The following is a 21,932-nucleotide window of genomic DNA, read 5'->3' on the forward strand; positions in this document are numbered from 1 at the left end:
CCTTTCAATGCACGTCAGCAATGAATACAAATAATTCAGTAGTATCTAATTAAGATACATTAAGTATATAGGCCATCCAATAGTGTTAGGATCAAAAACACACAGCGAGCATCTTGACAATTAGTTCTCTAATTTTCTGTGTGAAATGTTTGCCGGAACCATCCATAGTATTATTGCACTATTAATTAACTGTCCTGGTCAGTTTCCTTAGTCCTTCTTCAAAAACAAATATGCTTAAAAAATGAACAGATACGCATAACACATTAATTTTTTTAATTGACTCCTTTTACAATAAGCAGGTTTTCACTTCAAAATCATCATGAGCTGTCCCCAGATCTACGTAAAGAAAGAAAATTCTTTCAAATAAAATGGTAAATTCATTTAATTTTTTTTCTCTAATAAAGTATGTCAAATCAGTAGGTCTTTCTTTTTTGTTCTCTGGTAGATGTCAATTTTAATAGTTGAACATCCCGAAACAGAACAAACAAGAATTAGTGTGTTACTGTTAAAAAACATCCAGAAATAAACAAGGCAACTTTATTAGACTCATCAGTAAATGTAGTGCGGTTATATTGTGGATCAGCTCAAAATAAAACCTACATAAAACTAAATTTAAACCACAAAAAAGCACAAACATGAACAACAAACATCACAATACATATTAATTGTTAAGATATTTAAGAGCCTGAAATAGATCTTAAGTACTTTTCAGACAACTAGGAAACATTGCTGCTGATTATTCTTATCTGACAAAATGATGCTTCTTTTTGTACGAAGCCCATCTGCACACAGGGCAGCAGTGTCGTCCTCCTACCAACCAGACCACAATGCATTGCTGATGGAACACGTGACCACAGGGTAGCCCCATTATTAAGCAGCCATTTCTGAAATTTTCCAGGCACACCACACATTCTGAGCAACGCAGCATGTAATTGGGCCAGGTAGACCAATCTGGCTCATCATCTTCAGTGCCACTTGTGGTTCCATGTAATCTTGGTGTGCTTTGAGAAATATTGCCAGAGTTTTTCTCACTGGCATTGGTTTTTTCATTAGTTTGCCCCTTTCCTTCAGCAGGCAACAGGCACGCACTTGCCTCTTCATTATCACTTATCCCTGATTTATTACACATTACATCATGGCTTTCACTTTCAGAATCACTATCAGTCTCATGGCAACTTTCACTTATTTCATCTTCAGAATGCCCTGCAACACATTTAAATCGCCATGTCGGTAAGTTCTTTATGTAATCTGTTGGTATCAATGGGTGCAGCCACAGATCTGGGAATGCAAGCCTCTCCAGCAACAAATCAGGATCTTCCTCCCAATCCAAAGTGTGAGGGTAATGCTGAAATGAAGCAATTGGATGGAACAAGTAGCTTGTATACCAATCCCACAAACTTGATAGCCACTCAAGATTATTAACATTTACTTCATCATCATTATTATTACGTCTCCGTTTTTTTTCAAAGTAATCTATTAGCAAACCATGACCCAGGTATGTGCTGAGAAATAGAGCTGGATGGGACGAGTAGAAAGTCCAGTCAGCCCGCACCCAAGAAGCCAAAGTGGTTGTGTTGGCATACCTCAAAAATTTTAAACTATATTCATAAAAACTTTCCAAATATGGTAACTGAAGAAATCCAATTATAGGTAGCCAGGACATTATTAATAAGGAGTTATAAGTTCCTAATGTGCTTATAAGAACCACAAATCGTTTTATTGTAGCACCTTGTGTTATAAATAAGTCCATCCATGCCATTAAGTTAACCAAAACTAAACTTAAGACAAAGAGATCATTTACTTCAGGCTGCAATGATCGAAGGAATACATCCATTGCATGATGTGATATAAATTCCCCTGTAGTGTTCCCATATTTATAGATTCCTTCAGGAGTTTTCACTATATATGCTGGGAACTGATGTACACCAATCTCCTTCATCTGACTATCATTGTTCCAGTTCTGAACATCAACAAAAATGAATTCCACACGGCCTGTAAATTTTACACTGAGAACAGAATAGAATGCAGGTGGTTGGTCCAGGTTTGCAAACAAGTACATCTTTACAAGATAGCGGTCACTTTTGTTCCATTCTTCCATTAACTGGTCAGTGCTTCGGATAGTTTTGATCCGAGATGCCACATGGGCATTTATCCATTTAAAAATATGCTCAACTTCAATCCTGCGGCCACTGTACTCCTTAAGCATCACTTTCCCTTTTGAAGTGTTAGTCTGTGGAATGGACATTATGAGTGTGGATTTCAACCATCCTCTTTTGCTGCAGTATCTATAGAAAAATGCAGATAGAAAGTGAATCAATTTTATAATTATTTGCACATCTTACAGAGAAATAGCAACTGCTAAATTATTTGTAAATACAGCTCAAATTTAGGAATGATAACTGTGCATCTATGTAGCTGCTTGAACAGTGAAAATATCACATGGGTGACACAGAGCATTAGAAGAGTTAGGGAAAGTTATCAAAGGCATGACTTAAAATCGAGGGATTTGAGATGGCATTGGGTGATGCATGAGGTAGTTAGATGGAAAGCTGTACACTGGGGAACAGCCAAGTCAACATAAAACTGAGTGCAGCAGGAATCATAGGTGAAGACAGGATGTAGGTAAATTTTGAACAAGCTGGAGTTTATAGATGGTGAAAAATGTTAGGTCAGCAATGGGGACATTGAAGAAATTGAGTCTAGACATTCAGAAAAGTGTGGGAAAAGATTTAACAGTAGGAGTGAGGTAGGGGCAGAGGTAAGCAGCCTTGGTGCAGATAGGATCTGGGGATTCAAGTTCTGCTCTGGGTCAAACAGGATGGCAAGGTTTCCTGCATCTGGCTCAGCACGAGCAAATGGAACAGAAGGATATGGAATCTGTGGCAAGGTGCAGAATTTAGGCAAAGGTTGAAAATGGCAGCTTACCTTTCCAATGTTCAATTGCATGAAATATTGATACATTCACCATGGGCAATCTGACAGCAGAAGTTATCGTGAGCTCGAAGGAGGTAGTGAAGAGCTGGACTAACAGCAGAATAATTCCTTGGGGTAGGGTTATTTTTGGCAAAGCCAGCATTTATTGCTCATTGCCAGTTGCACATGAGAAGATAATCATGATGGAACTTTTTTTCTTGAACTACTGCAGTCCCTCTCTAATGCCCTTAGGGAGTTCCAGAAATTCGACCCAGCAATAATGTAGGAATGGCAATAGTCAAAACAGTATATGACCTAGGGGCATACCTTGAATCTTGGATTAGTAAGAGCGGGGGGGCCATGGAGACATTCCTGGGGTCTCTGGAGTTGATGTTTGAAAGGCAGAAAAGGAAACTACTGCTGGAGATGTGCAAGCTGTATGCAGCTGGAAAGGATTAGGATCACGAGGGCTGCCCCACAGAGGAGAAGCAGCAGAAGAAGTGGCTTGGTTGACCATATCAAAAACTGCAGAGATGGGGGAGGGGAGAGGGTCACATCATGGTCACAGTCATACAGGATGTTATTTGAGCCTTTGTATGGTCACTTATGGTCATAGACCTGGTTCATCCTCGACAATGAAGTTAGTTAAACTGAAAGAGAGGCATAAATAGATGTGACGTTCTTGCTTTGGTTTCCATGGAACTGGAACCGGCCTTCACAGTATCGAAAGAAATCCTTCATTGTAAATTTAAAGTGCACATTTCATATTAGATGACTCATGATTTAGAAATGTTAATATCCAATGCTCACTCTCAGTGTTGCTACAGATCAAGAGCCAAGTGCTCAGCAAAGAGCTGCTAAAACTATCACGTGAAAATAATCTTTTCGAAGGAACCGTTAAATATATTGGCAACCTGCAGTTGTTTCCATGTCAATTACATTTAAAAAAATATTATTCTGTAATTCTGTACAACAATAGCTGTAAAACACACTATAAACCATCCACATCAGTGAGTAGGAAACATAAATAACCAAAGTCAATTAACACCCCATTTATTTTACAGATTGCAGACTACTCCAAGGTTAAATAAACAATGTTATGGTCAAAGAAGATTTCACCTGGAGTGCCTCAGTATTGCTGATACTGAGGGATAAAACACAAGTACTACCTCTAGTGGTGCAAGGGTCATTTCCACCATTTAAGTCACAATAGAGCTGGCCTCTCAGAGTTCTTACATGTGCCAGTAAGGTGCTTATAGTATTCCCAGCCTCTGTGAGCCTTTCCCTTCCTCACTATAAAAGAATGCCTTAGTCATTGTGCAAATATGACAGCAGTAACTGCAAGTGCAAAATCATCTGCTGTTACCAAATCTTTCACAAAAAGTGGCCAGATTCAGTGTAGGAAAACTGGATTTTTGTTACAAATGGACACAGTTCTGTAACATAACTGCTGTTAACAGGCAGAATACAAACAGGTGCTAAAGGGTTGTATGGTGAACAGACTATATAAAACTTACCTGGGGTCATTGGAACAATTGAAAGCTCCTGTACGTATACCAAACTGGGATACTTTCTTCACCATTTTGTGCCATTGATCCTTGCACAATAAAGGATCTTTATCTTTAGCCACAACCTGTGAAATAACTTTAGAGGTTATAATAAAACAAGTAGTATTGCTATATTCCAGAACTGCAACCCAGTCTGTAAATGCCATTTACAAATTCAGAAATTACATGGCATATCATTACTCAGTGACAGAATGTGTATTCACAGGTTTATGATCCACATTGACACTTCCTCTCATGCTGATTTTGGAAAGGCAGAGAACAATGGGGTGGCAGGGAGTGCCGAAAAAGAAAATTTCATTTCAAATCTGGTAAAAGTAATGCATTTCAGCATTTCTTACTAATGTTCAAAGTGAATGAACTGCTTGAGAACGTGGTGGAGGCAGGGTGAATTGAGGCTTTCAAAAGAGAATTGAATCACTGTCTGAAAAGGAAAAAATTGCAGGGCTACAAAGAAAAGGCAGGGAAGTGGCATTAAATGAATGGCTCCTTCAGAGGGCCAGTAGAGACATGACAAGCCCGAATAGCCTCCTTCTGTGCTGTTTGAAACTATTCCTTAGTTTGCCTACTTCTTTAAAGCGATTGCTATTCTTCCCTGAAAACATTAAAGGAAATGCAAAACATGCTGTGTGTGACAGATATCACAAAATTACTATGTGAAAGGACTGCTCTATTTGTTTCCTATCAAAAAAGTAAACATGCAGATTGCAACATGAATGGAGACTATAGTTTGTCTAGATTCAGGCTTTTTACCTTATATAAATCAATCATTTACATTAAATCACCCCTGAAAAAAAATTACACTGATGAAATCTACTCCAACTGCATTAGGAATTTTAAAAATGAAAAGTTACATACTGTTAAGGCACAACTTTTGAATACTGTAGCAGCCAAATTACCGTTACCTTGTTTTGTCCACCCCCTCCCCCAGAGCACAAGTGTAGCTGAGGTCCAGGCGTGGAAAGGTCCACACTTACCAATCTAAACAAAACTAGCAAGCAGCTTCAAAAAAGACGAACACAATCTCCAAAAAAACTGACAACTCAAGAATGGCCCTGACCACACCCCCAATGTGAAAAGTAGTTTATATAGGCTTTGTAATCGGAGCTCAATATATCCTTCAATGGATGGGGTTAAAACACAAGTACACCAAGCAAATGGAAAAATGCAAATAACAAAGGTGAAATTGATGATGCATTTCTGGAGGTGTATTCTGGTTAAATTCGCATTTTTAGCAGATCAATCATGACTCCTAAATTCAGCTCAACAGTCACATTCACCTACATTCAAGACTCTGATCTGCATAATCAATTTAAAGATACTGCCATGCATCAAAGTTCATGATGGCACTGCCCCTCCCATCTCCTCAGTTAATTCTGGCACTTTACTTTTTGCTCAAAGGGGCTTGGGGGTATTAAAACACTGGTTTGGCCTCAACTGGAGCACCGCGTTCAACTCTGGCGCCACACTTTAGGAAGGATGTAAAGACAATGGAGAGGGCGCAGAAAGGAATTAAAAGAATGGTTCCAGAAATGAGCGACTTCGCATGCGGATAGATTGGCAAAGTTGGCGCTGTTCCTTTTAGAGAAGAGGTCGAGGGGAGGTTTGATGAAGGTGTTCAAAATCATGAGGGGTCTGAAGAGAGTAAATAGGGAGAAACTGTTCCCATTGGGGGAAGGGTTCAGAGCTAGGAGATACCGATTTAAGGTGACTGGCAAAAGAGCCAGACGTGATAGGAGGGAAACATTTTTATGCAGCGAACATTTAGGCTATGGAATGCACTGCCTGACAGTGTGGTGGAGCCAGATTCAATCATATTTTCAAAAGGGATTTGGATAATTATCTGAAGAGAAAACATTTGTAGAGCTACAGGCAAGGGAGTGGGACAAGCTGTGTAGTTCTTTTAGAGAGCTGGCACAAACACAACGGGCCAAATACTCTCCTTCTGTGCTGCACCATTCTATGGTTCTATAATTTACTTGTGTAGGATGATAAAGCCCAAAGATAACTAGATCCTTAAGTTATTCATCAATATGCGATGGTGACATTACATACTTCAAATCACAAAAATATGTCATATACTGTTTTAAAATTTGGGCACGAGATGTGAGCGTTGCTGGCTAGGCCAGCATTTGTTGCGCATCTCTAATTATCCTTGAGAAAGTGGTGGTGAACCACCTCCTTGAACCACAGAACTCCATGGTATAGGTACATCCACAGAGCTGTTAGAGAGGGAGCTCCAGGATATTGCCCGGTTGATTACGAAAGAATGGCAATATAGTTCCAGGTCAGGATTGATGGGGAACTTGCAGGTGGTGGTGTTTCCACGGTCTGCTGACCTTGTTCTAGCTGGAAGAGGTTGTAGGTTTGGAAGATGCTGTCAATGGAGGTTCAGCGAGTTGCTGCGGTGCGTCTTGTAGATGGTACACACTGCTGCCATGGTGCACCAGCAGTCAAGGGAATGATTGTTTAAACTGGCGATGGGCTGCTGATCAAGCTTTGCCCTGGATGGTATCAAGCTTCATGACTTGTTGGGAGCTGCACTTAAGTAGGCAGTGGGGTATTGCATCACATTCTTGATTTGGGCCTTCTAGATGGTGGACAGATTTTGGGGAATCAGGTGGTGAGTTACTTGCCACATAATTCACAGCACCTGACCTGCTCTGTAGCCAGTGTTTATACAGCTGATCCAGTTAATTTTCTGAATGGTAAATCCTAGGATGTTACTGGTGGGGGAATTGCCATTGAGCATGAAAGAAAATGGTTAGATTTTCTCTTGTAGGAGATGGTCATTGCCTGGCCCCTAGGTGCTGCAAATGCTGCTTGCCACTTATCAAGCTAAGCCTCAATATTGTCTGGATCTTGCCGCATGTCAGCATGGGCTGCTTCAGTATCAGTGGAGCAGTGAATATTACTGAACACTGTGCAATCATCAATGAGCATTCTTTCTTCTGATCTTATGATGAAGGGAAGGTCATTGATGAAACAACTGAAGGTGGTTGAGCCTAGACACTATCCTGAGGAACACCTGCAGTGATGTCCTTGGGCTGATACTTAGCTTCTCTGGCTCCTTCATTTCTTGAAATAGCAATAGCTACTCCCTACTCATGAGTTCTGCTGAAGGGTCATGAGGACTTGAAACGTCAACTCTTTTCTTCTCCACCGATGCTGCCAGACCTGCTGAGTTTTTCCAGGTAATTCTGTTTTTGTTTTGGATTTCCAGCATCTGCAGTAGTTTTTTGTTTTTAATAGCTACTCCCTGTTAAATTTAGTTTCCCCCTGATATTGCCATCAGATTACAAAACAATCATGCATTTTAAACTTTCAGAAGACCCAAAAAGGCTTTTTGTAAAACATAAAAGAAAGTAATTACTTGGACCAGCCATATCCCATCTTTAGTGTCTTCCACTTGTTCGTAGAAATGCATCTCGCCACTGAAGTTGGTGCTGGAGGTAGATTCCGATGCTTCCTCCTCCCGAAGTGCAGAATAAAGCTCACCCTCCATCAAATCACCTGTGGTAACAAATGCACCGAAAAAGAGGTTCAGAAATACCATAGTGTATTAGAAGGCATAAGACAGTAGAATGATATGCTAAGGATATGGTTCCTTTTTCTGAACATTCAAACTGAACTTCAAAAGACACTTTTTATAGCTAGAAAATACTTTGGGATGTCCCAAGGTCATGAAAGGCCCTATATAAATGCATTTTATTTTTAAAAATTAAACTAAGGGAATTTAACTAATTAACAAACTAATTAACAAACTAACTAATTTAACTAACTGGCATTTATTACCTCTACCTAGAAGAATCACAGAACCGACAGTACAGGTGTCCATTCAATTTACCATCCCTACGGAGGCTCTCTGAAATTGCTATCCGTTAATTCAATTTTCCTGCCCTTTTGTATTTGTTTTCCAGACATTTATTCACTTCCCTTTTGTCATGATAATGAAGGAAAAACAACTAATTACGTCCAGAAATATTGGACTTTAAAAATAAGGCCTGAGTTTTTAAAAATGCACACAAGCCACTGCTGGAACGCTGCATTACCCCTGCAAATCGCCATTTTGCAGGTATCCCGATCTCTCTCCCTCTCTACCAAATTCAATTCTACTGGAACCTTGAAACTGACTAGTTATCTAATGCAGTCAGCTCGAATCTAACTATTCATCACAATGGCCACAAAGCTCAATCACCCACTCACACTCGAGCTAGGCCAGCATTTACTGCCCATCCCGAATTGCCCTTGTTCGCAGGGCATTTAAGAGTCAACCACATTGCTGTGAATTTGGAGTCACATGTAGGCGAGGATGGCAGATTTCTTTCCCTAATGGAAAGGAAGGACATTAGTGAACCAGATGGGTTTTTACAACAATCTGCAATGATTTCACGGTCACCATTAAGACGTTTTTTATTCCAGATGTTTATTGAATTCAAATTTAACCACCTGCGATGTGGGATTTGAGCCCGGGTCCCCAGAGCATTACCCTGTGTCTCTAGATTACCAGCCAGTGACAATACCACTACGCACGCCTCTCCACTTATTTCCAGCTAAATTGTTACTTGTGACCTCTATGGCCATGTATGCATGAGTTTTATCTTTTCTGGCCTTTAGTAGTTAATAAATTTACTCTTACGTTTAACTTGAGAAAGTCTGATCAAATTGGCTCCTTCAAAACCAGAGTGATTGGAAAAAGGTAACAATGAAAGGGATTTTTTTTTAGATTAAATTTTGTTGCAACCAACAGAAGGGCGTGGGGGTGCTGAATAAAGTCAGGGAGTCAGTTCACCCTTCACCTGGGGTATAACAATTTGGGGGTGTCCCAGCCAGACAGTGACAAATTGAGGGATCTCGTCTGGATCAACAACTTTGGGGAACCTCACCTGGGGATGGGTCATAACACTTTTAAAATATAATTGGAATTAAACCTGTAAGGCATTTCACATTCTACCACCTACTTGATTTTAAAAAAATCTCCAATCCAAAACGCTTCTTTAGCTCTTTGGTGAAAATTTTATTGTTTTTACTCTCACTGACCTTAAGTATTTTGAAAACATCGATCAGATCTTGTTTGAGTGAAAAGTGCCATAACTTCTGTAGGCTCTTCTCATAACTAAAGCCTGATTGCTTGTTTCATCTTGGTAAATCTCTTCTATACCCTCTGTATGGTCTTAATGGCTTCCTAAAGTAGGGTGTCCAAAATTAGACAATTTAATTAGCCTAATCAATAATTTGTATAGTTTTATCATCTCCGATTTATAAAACCTAGGCTCTCAAGTTCTTTCTTCCACTTTTGAAAATTTGTGTAGCTGAACCCCTAGGCCTCTTCGTGAAAATTTAATAGTTCCACTCCTCAGCCATTACTTCACATTTATCTGCACTAAATAAACTTAATCTACTAGTAAGGTGGAAAATAAACCTGTGAGTTTATATTGTGCTTTGGATACTTAACTAGAGTATGGAAATTTTGTGTAATATTCTACAATGCCAAGTTCCAATCATATACCCTTGCTACATTTCCAATGCTAAAAGTAGTAAATTATCTATGGTAAGTTTATTCCCAGCGTTTGACTAATTCAGTACATGTGTACATAGACAAACAATATTTGTATCCGTGTTAAACTGTATCAATGCTAGAATGGCAGTTTGAGAAATTGAATTTAATTTTAAAAATCCGGAAACAAAAAGCCGGCACCAGTAAAAGTGACCATGGAAGCTATCAGATTGTCATTCAAACCCTACTGGTTCAGTAATGTTCTTCAGGGGAGGAAATCTCCCATTCTTACCCTGTCTAGTCTATATGTGATTCCAGTACAAAACAATGAGGTCGACTTTTAACTGTGCTCTAAATACAGGGTTTTTAAAAAAATCTGGATTTTGCCTCTCCCGGAAGATTACAAGACCACTAGTGGGAAAGAGTAGGAGACAGTGCTTTGTTGGACCATGATTGGGACAACTTCAGTTTTTCCCTGTCCACCTTTATAATGGAAACTCATCATCCTATAATTAAACCCTCTGATTAGTGGCAGCGCTGTAGTACCTTCACAACAACTGACAAGTTTATATAGGCAGTTCCTGTTTTATAAAGGAAAAAGGTGACAGGTAACACAAGTTTGGATTTTGCAGCAAAAAAAAAGCGAAGCCATCAGCACCCTCTGTTATTAAAAGAATAAACTGGGCACCAACATTCAGCGACTGCACATGCGCAGTTAAACTAAGAAATCAGGAAGTTGCTTGTGAGCTGCCCTGCTCCTCCAGTAGTTGAGCTACAGAGTACTTCGTCAGGAGGGTTAAGACTCAAACACAGATGGAGGTGAAATTGGGGTACTTGGATGATAAGATACCCACTAAACAAGCCAGAAAAAGATAGAGCTTGTCCATTCAAGTGCAAATGAATTTGTAATAGTGTGATCAGTCTTAATTGCAGGTAAACAACCTCTTCGGCACTGAAAATTATCTTTCATAAATAAGAAAGTTCATTCTCCTTCGGATTTTAATTATTTCATATTTTTAAAAATTTCTTTTATCAACCTCTCAGTCGCATCTTTCTTTCCCTTTATTTTGCTTTCTATACACTATTTTGACCGAGATTTCCTAGTTCAGATGTTACGTTGCAATAAAGATTTTTTCAATCTGACTTATTAAAAAGATAAACAGTTGATTGCCCTATTCACATGGGTCTCACTGTTTTGGATTTTTAATTGTCACAAATCCCTGTGCAAAGACCCATAGAAAGTTTGCAGGCAAGTGCAAGTATGAAGGGAGTTGACTGCAGAATCCAGGTCAGTAAGTTTCTTGCAACATTATTCAGATTTATGGGCATTCAGACACATGGCTCCATGTGGATTTGCAATTTTCATAACTGAACTATTAGGTAGTATCAGTTTGGAAAGGGGGCGGTGGTGTTGGGGAGAGAAAAACAATTCTATGCTACTCTAACCCCTGCATGTACCAGCAAAACAACACTTGTGAGGCCTGAGAGCAGGAAATTTGCAAGGAGAGGACAGGTAAAGGTAAAATTACTGCTATAAACCTGGCTTCAGCCATTTTTGAAAATATATATATATATATATATTTTTAAAATCACAAAAGTTTATTTTCAGAAAAAGAATTCTGACTTTGTTTTGAACTTTTAAAAAAAGTTGACACGTTCAAGCTAAAACATTTAGAATGCTTTCAGGTTCAGAAGCAAATTTATTTTGTACTCAAAGGTTATGTCATGTGATAAAAAACCCAAACATTTTCTGTATCTCTCTACTTAAAAGTGGCACCATCAGACAGGCATTTCAAAAAAATTATTTCCTTAAAAGCCCTACAAAATTTATAATGCTTTGAAACCATGGCCCAGATCTTTCGATCTCCAGATAGTCAGAAACCAGACGTATCCCGGAAGATGCGCTACAGGAATCCTTGGAAGTCCCAATGCAAGGATTCCATGGGAATTACCTGGGAAGTTTGAACTTTCAATGGGAAATTCCACTGCTCCCCAGGACCCTCTGGAAAAAGTCTCCAACTTTGAATTTGAGTCAGAGACTTTGGATGGTTCCGACTCACCTCGATAGTTACCCAGGAAAAATTGGTCAGGAAAAAAACCCCGTCTAACTCTTGGGTAGCTATACCACTGACACTCTCTAGTGCTGTTAAAAGGGGCATAGATTGTCTTCCCCTGACGATCCAAAGCTGCAAAGCAGCAGCTCCACGTCAGTTAAGCTCCGCATTTCTGGAGAAGCAGGCTTCGAGGTCCTGGCAAGAAATGTGGAACTCTGGCATGGCAGAGAAAAGTATGAGTGGAGTGGTATTCCGACGGTGATTACCACTTCTTGGAAGATTCAGGCCCTTATTAAATTTCGCTTATTATTGAAGTAAAACTAGAATTTTTTCTTTTAAAAAAAATCAGCTGCACAGAGGAGTGCTAAGAATTTAGTGACAGGTAGAAATCAGCAATTCCAACATTTGTGGGTGAAACGAGTTACTCTAGGATGGTTATATACACAAGAAGATTTTGTTTCTGTCATTCTAATAGAACTTTCCTTCTTGCCTCGCTGGCTGCCTTTTTTGGCTGAAATCCAGAACTACTGGAATTTCTTTGCTATGCCTACTAAAACTATGAACGACAACAAACTGTACACATTAATTATCTCCTTCCAAGCTAAACTGCAGAGAGAGAGTGGGAATAATGGTGAGAGCAATCTGATGTGGCAAATTAAAACAACATCTCGTCTTCAGTCTGATTTTTTTTCTATAGTGTTAGACAGGTGTTACTAATTATGCATAGTGACAGACTGGAACAAAATAGTGCAACACATTTCATAAAATGGGTGAGTGAGTGTATGTTAAAACACAATCACAAGTTTCAGGTGATGGTAATACAATGCTAATGTCAGATAATGTAAAAATCTGCTGGAAAATAATTCTTTGGAATATGGCCAAATCCAAAGAATGAAGTTCACAGTATTTTGTACTTTGCTAATTTTAATCATTTTACTTTGTTTTGAATTAGCTATGATTGCTCCCATTTGACACATTGCGACCTTATTCCTTCAAATGTAACTCACCCAAATGCTGTTGGGCTGCCGCTTTGCTGACATCATTGTGACGATTGCGATTTCAAAAAAATTGTTGCCAGCGAGATGAAAGGGATAATGTTATCTTTAGAAACATTTTCTTTGTAATGCTGTCTTTTAGCAAGATACTCAGAATCATGTGTATACAGCAACCCCAAAATAATCTGCCCCAATCACAAACTTTGCGCTGCAACACTGCAATACTTCTGGTGGTTTTTGAATCGGACATTTCACGATAAATCAGAAACCAGTGGTCATTTCAACCTTTAGACAAATGGCTGAGAGAAAAAAAAAAATCCGATTTGACAGCGTTTTCAACCACACAAGCCCAGTTTATTAATGTGATTTCCACCTCCAAAGTGGTCTGTGGGACTTAAGCAGTGGAATAAAACAGGTAAATATTGGAGGTGGAAGGGTGAAGAAGGTGCATTAAATAGAAATAAATCGACAGTATATGTCAAAGAGAATGAGGACAGTAAAACCAGGTAAGCATTTGTTTCATTTTAAAATTTTGTCCCCCAAGAAAGAGTTGTTATTACAATAATAAAATGAATTCTGCATTGCAACTACTATAAGTAAGGGATGTTTCAGTATTAATGCACGCCTAGCTCAGGAACCACTGCGATCTAGAGTTAAAATGGTCACTTTCAGGGGAAGAAAATATTTACCCTTCCTGCTCTTTTCAACAGGCAATAAAAGGAATGCGCTATAAAAAGAACTTCAAATTAACTTGAATTAAACATTATTTCTGTCCATAATCATTTGGAATGTTACAATTTCACTGTACTCAAAACAAATATTTCAGAAAATTAAAGTAACAGTTTAGAACACATTAACTGAGGGAAATATTATTTGCAGTTATTTCCATTTATAAATTATAATCATACAATTTGAGTTAGTTTGGGTTTTAATTTTTTTTGTAGGCAAACACGGGGTGTGGAGTCAAAAAATACCTAAGGTGTGGTTTTATCATCAGAAATCTCCCATAGAATTGCAACATGTGTACACAACACCTGCTGCTGAAATTAAATGAGCTCCCCATAGTCTACACATTGAAGGTAAACATGGGATAGGTGCAGTACCCATATGCTTTACTGCCAAACAGGTACATCAACAATAGAAAGCCAACTTCAGATAATTTGAACTTGAGCTACCTGATTCAACCCTGGAATTCCAATACATACTTAAGCATTAAATATTTTGAATGTATGTGCATTCGCTCTCATTTTACATGTTTAAATTTATCGTATGATGGGATGTAATTAGACAGGTATGCAAATCTGCCCAGTCCAACACTGCAAATGCAAGAATAGTAGGATTATCCTGTTACTCTCAAATTTCCAGATTTTTAAAAATTCCTTTTTACTCCTCTTTTGCCTTTCTTGTCTTCAATCATTCAAACAACGTTTGGCCAGGTGACCTATACAGCAACAGTCATTAAATTAGCATTTAAGTAGAAAGCATGGTTTGCAGCCATCTTTCTGGGCATTTATTCAGCAAAAGTACAAAATATTCTGCTATCTCCTCCCACATGAACAACAAAAAACACAAATGTATGGACCACCACAGTCTGCCTGTCCATTACACCATAATGAATTTTATACAGAGAAAAGATGTTCCCATTAGCTATTTGCACAAGGACTAGGGGGCATGAATTCAAGGTTTTAGACAAGAGATATGGGGGGTGGTGGGGTGGGAGTTGGTGGGAGATGTGAGGAAGATTGATTTTAAAAATACAGCAAGTGGTAATGACCTGAAACTCGCTGCATATGATGGTAGTGGAAGGAGAGACAATCATTGATTACAAAAAGGAAACTGGATGGGCATGTGAGAGAAATAAACTTGCAGGGCTATGGGACAGAGTGGGGGAATGGGACTGACTACATTGCAGAGATCCTTGTGGACTTGATGAGCCAAATGGCCTCCTTCTCCGCCGTAAAGACTCTATGACTCTAATATCTCAAATTGACAACCTCAATCCAATTGGAAAATGTTAAAAAGGACTTCAACATCTAAAGCACAAAATTGATTCATAAAGACTAACTTTAAAAATGGAAAAAAAAATCACCTGAAATAAGATTTGGATTTTTGAATTAAGTCAGTATGTCATTAATAGGATAAATTTTCTAAAGCACTATCAAAAAGGGACACCATCTTTATCTTTGAACTGAGGTTTCTCTTGGGCCCTTAAATAAGCTGGCACACTCATTTCATGCATCAATATTATGACATTTGCACATTAAACCAGACTTTCTAAAGCTGCCAAGCAGTAAATAATAGTCTGCTGATGCCCGTAAAAAAAACATAAGCAAAAAATATTGTTCACTAACTACTGTCACCACTTGTGAGGTATCAAGTCAATTACAACACACAAACTCTTTGCACCACCTAAATTCCACGACAAAACAACTTGTCCAAGCTGTTTCGATACATTTCAATAAACAGAAAATACTGGAAAGACACAGCAGGTCTGACAGCAGTGAGAAACAGAATTAACCTTTCAGGTCTTTGATCTTTCATTAGAACCACTGATGAAGGATCATCGACCTGAAACATTAACACTGTTTCTCCGTCCACAGATGCTACCTGACCTGCTGAATATTTCCAGCATTTTCTGTTCTTATGTCAGGTTTCCAGCGCCAGCAGCATTTTACTTTTAGAACAAAGAACAAAGAAAAGTACAGCACAGGAACAGGCCCTTCGGCCCTCAAGCCTGTGCCAATCATATTGCCTGTCAACTAAAACATTTTGCACTTCCGGGGTCCGTATCCCTCTATTCCCATCCTATTCACGTATTTGTCAAGCTGCCTCTTAAACACCACTATCGTACCTGCTTCCACCACCTCCTCTGGCAGCGAATTCCAGACACTCACTACCCTCTGCGTAAAAAACTTGCCCCGCACATCTCCTTTATCGTTTTCTCCTCTCACCTTAAATCTATGTCACCTAGTAATTGACTCTTCCACCCTGGGAAAAAGCTTCTGACTATCTACTCTGTCTATGCCACTCATAATTTTGTGAACTTCTATCAAGTCGCCCCTCAATCTCCGTCGCTCTAGTGAGAACAATCCGAGTTTCTCCAACCCCTCCTCATAGCAAATAACCTCCAGACCGGGCAGCATCCTGGTAAACCTCCTCTGCACCCTCTCCAACGCCTCCATATCCTTCTGGTAATGTGGTGACCAGAATTGCACGCAATATTCCAAGTGTGGCCTAACCAAGGTTCTATACAGCTGCAGCATGACTTCCCAGCTTTTATACTCAATACCCCTGCCAATGAAGGCAAGCATGCCATATGCCTTCCTGACTACCTTATCCACCTGCGTTGCCACTTTCAGTGACCTGTACACCCAGATCCCTCTGCCCGTCGATGCACTTAAGGGTTATGCCATTTACTGTATAATTCCTGCCTGTATTAGACCTTCCAAAATGCATTACCTTGCATTTGTCTGGATTAAACACCACCTGCCATTCCTCCGCCCAAGTCTCCAACCGATCTATATCCTGTTGTATCCTTTGACAATCCTCTTCACTATCTGCAACTCCTCCAACCTTAGTGTCGTCTGCAAACTTACTAATTAGCCCAGTTACATTTTCCTCCAAATCATTTATGTATACCACAAACAGCAAAGGTCCCAGCACTGATCCCTGCGGAACTCCACTAGGCACAGCTCTCCATTCAGAAAAGCACCCTTCCACTGCTACCCTCTGTCTTCTATGACCAAGCCAATTCTGTATCCATCCTGCCAGCTCACCTCTGATCCCGTGCGACTTTACCTTCTGTACCAGTCTGCCATGAGGGACTTTGTCAAAGGCCTTACTGAAATCCATGTATATAACATCCACTGCCCTTCCATCATCGATCATCTTTGTCACTTCCTCGAAAAACTCGATCAAGTTAGCGAGACACGACCTCCCCTTCACAAAACCATGCTGCCTCTCACTAATACGCCCATTTGCTTCCAAATGGTAGTAAATCCTGTCACGAAGAATCTTCTCCAATAATTTCCCTACCACTTACGTAAGGCTCACCGGCCTGTAATTTCCTGGATTATCCCTGCTACCCTTCTTAAACAATGGAACAACATTGGCCATTCTCCAGTCCTCTGGGACCTCACCCGTAGCCAGTGAGGATACAAAGAATTCTGTCAAGGCCCCAGCAATCTCCTCCCTTGCCTCCCTCAGTACTCTGGGGTAGATCCCATCTGGCCCTGGGGACTTATCCATCTTAATATTCTTCAAGACGCCTAACACCTCCTCTTTTTTGATCTCAACATGATCCAGGCTATCTACACACTCTTCCCTAGACAAATCGACTGCTAAGTCCTTCTCTTTGGTGAATACTGATGAGAAGTATTCATTTAGTATCTCCCCCATTTCTTCTGGCTCCACACACAGATTCCCACCTCTGTCCCTGAGTGGGCCTACCCTTTCCCTGGCTACCCTCTTGCTTTTTACATATGTATTTTGTATTTGCACTTGGAAGAAAACGGCAATAAACTGACGAAGCAAAGAAACCCCAACAATATAGAAGATAGCCAGCTACAAAATGTCGAAAAAAAAAGACTAAACAAAAAAAAACTCGACGAAATAGCTAAAACAATCCCTTGTGGGTGAACAAATGTCCTGTTTGGACAAGCTTTTGGAAAATATCCAAAGACATTAAAAGCAGCAGCACCACCACCCCTCTGCCCCTCAAGACCACCTGATTATTTATAATATTTTTTAACAAAAATACGGGGCACCCACAGCAAGCAGGTCTTTGGTAGCATCTTGTGTGGAGAAAGAGGAACAAGGCATGAAAAAGGGGGTTTCAGGTTGTTCGGACGGATACCTGATTTCTGCACCAGCTCCCGCACATCTTTCTTCTCGGGCAGGCCGGCGTAGCAGATCCCCCTGCACTCCAGGATGGTGCGGAGCTTCTTGAAGCTGAGGGCCACGGGGTCCACCAGCTGCGTGGCGAACACCCCGGTCTCATACCAGACGATGGCTTCGAAGAAGCGAGCCAGCACGAAGAGGACGAGGAAGTAGAGGAGCAGGAAAAACAGCTTGAGCCACATCTTCACAGCAGCGGTGCCGGCCGGGGAGTCAGATGCTGAGACTTGGGTTTTCCTTTCTCCCCCCACCCCGCCGCCCTCCTTAAAACCTGTTTTAAACCGGGCCCTCCGGGAGCTGCTGGCCCGACACAACCCACATCTCAGTCGCCGCTTCGCCTTTTGGGGGTGTGGGGGGGGGGGTGGATTTTCTTTTTCCTCCTTCTGGAATATTCCCCGCTTGTCAAGTCTCTTCACCGACCCAATTTCTCTCCCTCTCTCTCTCTCCAATCTATAACGCCGGCTGCTGTCCTTTATTTTTTATTATTATTTATTGTTAGGTCGATATCTGTGGCTCTGCAGCTTTCAGGCCCACCCCAGGCACCGCCTCATTACCATTTCCCCGGCCCCGATCCAGACGCCGACGGCGCTCAACCTGCAAGCGCAACGTGCGCCTGCGCACAAAAAACTGACCTCACCGGATGGTGTGCATCTCATTTGCATATCACTTATTAATTATGCAAAGTCCCTTGTGACGCGCCACTTATTTGCATGTTGATTATTATAACTATGTCGCGCTCGTGTATCGCGTCGCTCGTTTGAATATTGATATTAATTACGTAAGCTCACATGTGACGCGCCTTTTTATTATTTATTATGCAAGTTCCTTTGTGACACGCAGCTCGGGTGACCCCATCAGAAATTTTGGGCCGCAGCAGCCAATGAAGAGCTGCTGCTGTGGCTGTTTCTTTCCCCCTAGCTGAGAGAGGAGTTGAACGGGGAGGGACTGAGTTAGCACAGGGCAGTGCCCACTTGCCTTGAAACGGTGGCCTCACCTTCACTGAACGGCAGCTGGAGGCACTGCTGTGGCTCAGTTCATAGCACCCTCGCCTTTGAATCAGAGGGTTGTGGGTTCGTGTCCCACTCCCGGAAACCAAGAACTGTGATTGTACTCGAAAGAGTTGCAATCTGTGACTGTTGATAACTCGAAAGAGTTTGAAATGTTAAGCAGCTGGAGGCACTGAGGTGCATCCGCGAGGCTGAGAGTTTCGTGGGTAGCACGTTTTCAGACGTGGTCGCCCCACAGCTTACGGAAGTGCAGACAGAGAGGGAACGGGTGACCATCAGTCAGAAGAAAGGTGTCAGGCAGGTTGTCAGGAAATCCCTGGGGTGCATCTCGCTCGAGAACCGTTTTTCTGTGTTGGAAAACGGTGAGAGTGACGGTTCCTCTGGGGAGTGCATCCACGCTCGTGGCACTGTGAGTGGCTCAGCTGCACGGGGGTGGGGTGGAAAAAGAGGGGAAGAGCAATAGTGGTAGGAGACTCGATAGTAAGGGGAACAGACAGGTATTTCTGCGGCCATAGACGTGACTCCAAGATGGTGTGTTGCAGGGTCAAGGATGTCACTGAATGGCTGCAGGGCATTCTAAAGGGAGAGGGCAAACAGACAGAGATCATGGTACATATTGGTACCAACAACATAGGTAGAAAGAGGGATGAGGTCCTGCAAGTAAAATTTAGGGAGCCAGGAAACATTAAAAATCAGGACCCCAAAGGTAGTAATCTCTAGATTACTTCCAGTGCCACGCGCTAGTGAGTATAGAAATAGGAGGTTAGTCCAGATGAATGTGTGGCTGGAGAGATGGTAGAGGAGGGAGGGCTTTAGATTTCTGGGACTTTGGGACCATGTCTGGGGGTGGTGGGACCTGTACAAGGCAGACAGGTTGCACCTGAACCGGAATGGGACCAACATCCTTGCGGGGAGATTTGCTAGTGCTGTTGGGGAGAGTTTAAACTAACTTGACAGGGGGATGGGATCCTAAGAGGAGATTCAGCAATGGGAGATGCACAGCCAAAATTAGAAGATGGAGCAAGTGAGTCTGGAAGGCAGAGAAATTATAGGCCAGTTAAGACACAAGGGAGTTTGGCAAGGTTGGATGGTATTTATTTTAATGCAAGGAGTCTGACGAATAAGGCAGATGAGTTGAGGGCACAAATTAACACATCGAAGTATGATGTCATTGCTGTCAAAGAGACATGGTTGAGAGAGGGGCAGGATCGGCAGCTCAATATTCCAGGATATAGTGTCTTCAGGCAAGACAGGGAAGGAGGTAAAAGAGAAGGGGGTATTGCAATATTGATCAAGAAATCAATTACAGCAGTAAGGAGGGATGACATCTTAGAAGGGTCCTCAGATGAAGCCATATGGGTAGAACGTAACAAAAAAGGAGCAATCACATTGCTGGGAGTTTACTATAGGCCCCCAAACAGTCAGGGAGAAATAGAAAAGCAGATATGTAGGCAAATTTCAGAAAAGTGTAAAAATAATAGGGTAGTAATAGTGGGGGATTTCAACTTCACCAACATTAACTGGGTTAATCATAGTATGATAAGTTTAGAGGGAGTGGAATTCTTAAAATGCATCCAGGAGAGCTTTTTAATCCAGTACTTAGAAGGTCCTACAAGAGAGCCCTGGACTTAATTTTAGGGAATGAAGCAGGGCAAGTGGTAGAGCTATCAGTGGGGGAACATTTTGCAGATAGTGATCATAACTCCGTTACATTCAAGGTTGTTATGGAAAAGGACAAGGGTGGGCCAGAATGAGAAGGCCAATTTTAATAAGATCAGATATGATTTGGTCAGAGTGGACTGGGAGCAGCTACTTTTCGGTAAATCTGCGTCAGAGCAGTGGGACTCATTCAAGAAGGAAACAGGGAGAGTACAGGGCCAACATATTCCAGTAAAGACAAAGGGTGGGACCAACAAATCCAGGGAACCCTGGATGTCGAGAGATATACAGGATTGAATAAAGAGAAAAAGGGAGGCTTATGGCAGTTCCTGAGGGCTCAAAACAATGGAAGCTCAAAAAGAGTATAGAATGTGTAGGGGGGACCTTAAAAAGGAAATTAGGATAGGAAAAAGGGGGCATGAAAAAACATTGGCAGGTAAAATAAAGGAAAATCCAAAGTTATTTTACAAGTACATTAAGAGTAGAAGGATAACTAGGGAAAGAGTAGGGCCCATTAAGGACCATAGTGGTAATTTGTGTGTGGAGCCGGAAGACGTAGGTAGGATTCTAAATGAATACTTTGTGTCAGTGTTCACAAATGAGATGGACGATGTGGGTATGGAAATCAGGCAGAAGGAGTGTGATATAATTAAAGAAGTTAGCATAGAGAGGTAGGAGGTTCTAAGTGGTCTGGTAGGCTTAAAAGTAGATAACTCTCCAGGCCTGGATGAATTGTATCCAAGGCTGTTGAGTGAGGCAAGGGAGGAGATAGCATGGGTGCTGGCAATAATTTTCAATACCTCTCTGGCCACAGGAGAGGTGCCAGAGGACTGCAGGACAGCCAAAGTGGTACCGTTATTCAAGAAGGGAGGAAGGGATAAACCAGGGAACTACAGACCAGTCAGTCTAACCTCAGTGGTGGGGAAACTATTGGAAGCAATTCTGAGGGACAGAATTAATTTACACTTGGAGAGGCAGGGATTAATCAAGGACAGTCAGCATGGTTTTGTTAAAGGGAGGTCATGTCTGACCAATTTGATTCAATTTTTTGAAGAGGTGACGAGGTGTGTAGATGAGGGCAATGCATTTGACGTAGCCTACTTGGACTTCAGCAAGGCTTTTGATAAGGTCCCGCATGGGAGACTGATAACGAAGGTAAGAGCCCATGGGATCCAAGGCAAATTGGATCCAGAATTGGCTGAGTGGACAGAAACAGAGGGTGATGGTCGAGGGGTGTTTTTGTGACTGGATGCCTGTGTCCAGTGGGGTTCCGCAGGGATCCGTGTTGGGTCCCTTGCTGTTTGAGGCATATATAAACAATTTAGACTTGAATGTAAGAGGGTTGA

The 21,932-nt window shown here is 41.2% G+C and overlaps 1 protein-coding gene across 1 annotated transcript; it reads right to left on the reverse strand.

Annotated features, from left to right (window-relative positions):
- Positions 1–246: 246 nt before the first annotated feature.
- Positions 247–18,513, reverse strand: rnf103 (ring finger protein 103). Its single transcript, XM_078553897.1, has 4 exons — positions 17,880–18,513; positions 7,852–7,991; positions 4,431–4,546; positions 247–2,285 (listed from the first exon to the last, which is right to left on the reverse strand). The coding sequence occupies exons 1-4, from the start codon at positions 18,103–18,105 to the stop codon at positions 743–745; spliced, it is 2,025 nt and encodes a 674-aa protein (XP_078410023.1). The 5' UTR covers positions 18,106–18,513; the 3' UTR covers positions 247–742.
- Between the last annotated feature and the right edge of the window lie 3,419 nt (positions 18,514–21,932).

The sequence above is a fragment of the Cetorhinus maximus genome, chromosome 1 (genome assembly GCF_964194155.1).
Source record: "Cetorhinus maximus chromosome 1, sCetMax3.hap1.1, whole genome shotgun sequence".
In the NCBI taxonomy this organism is placed as follows: Eukaryota; Metazoa; Chordata; class Chondrichthyes; order Lamniformes; family Cetorhinidae; genus Cetorhinus; species Cetorhinus maximus.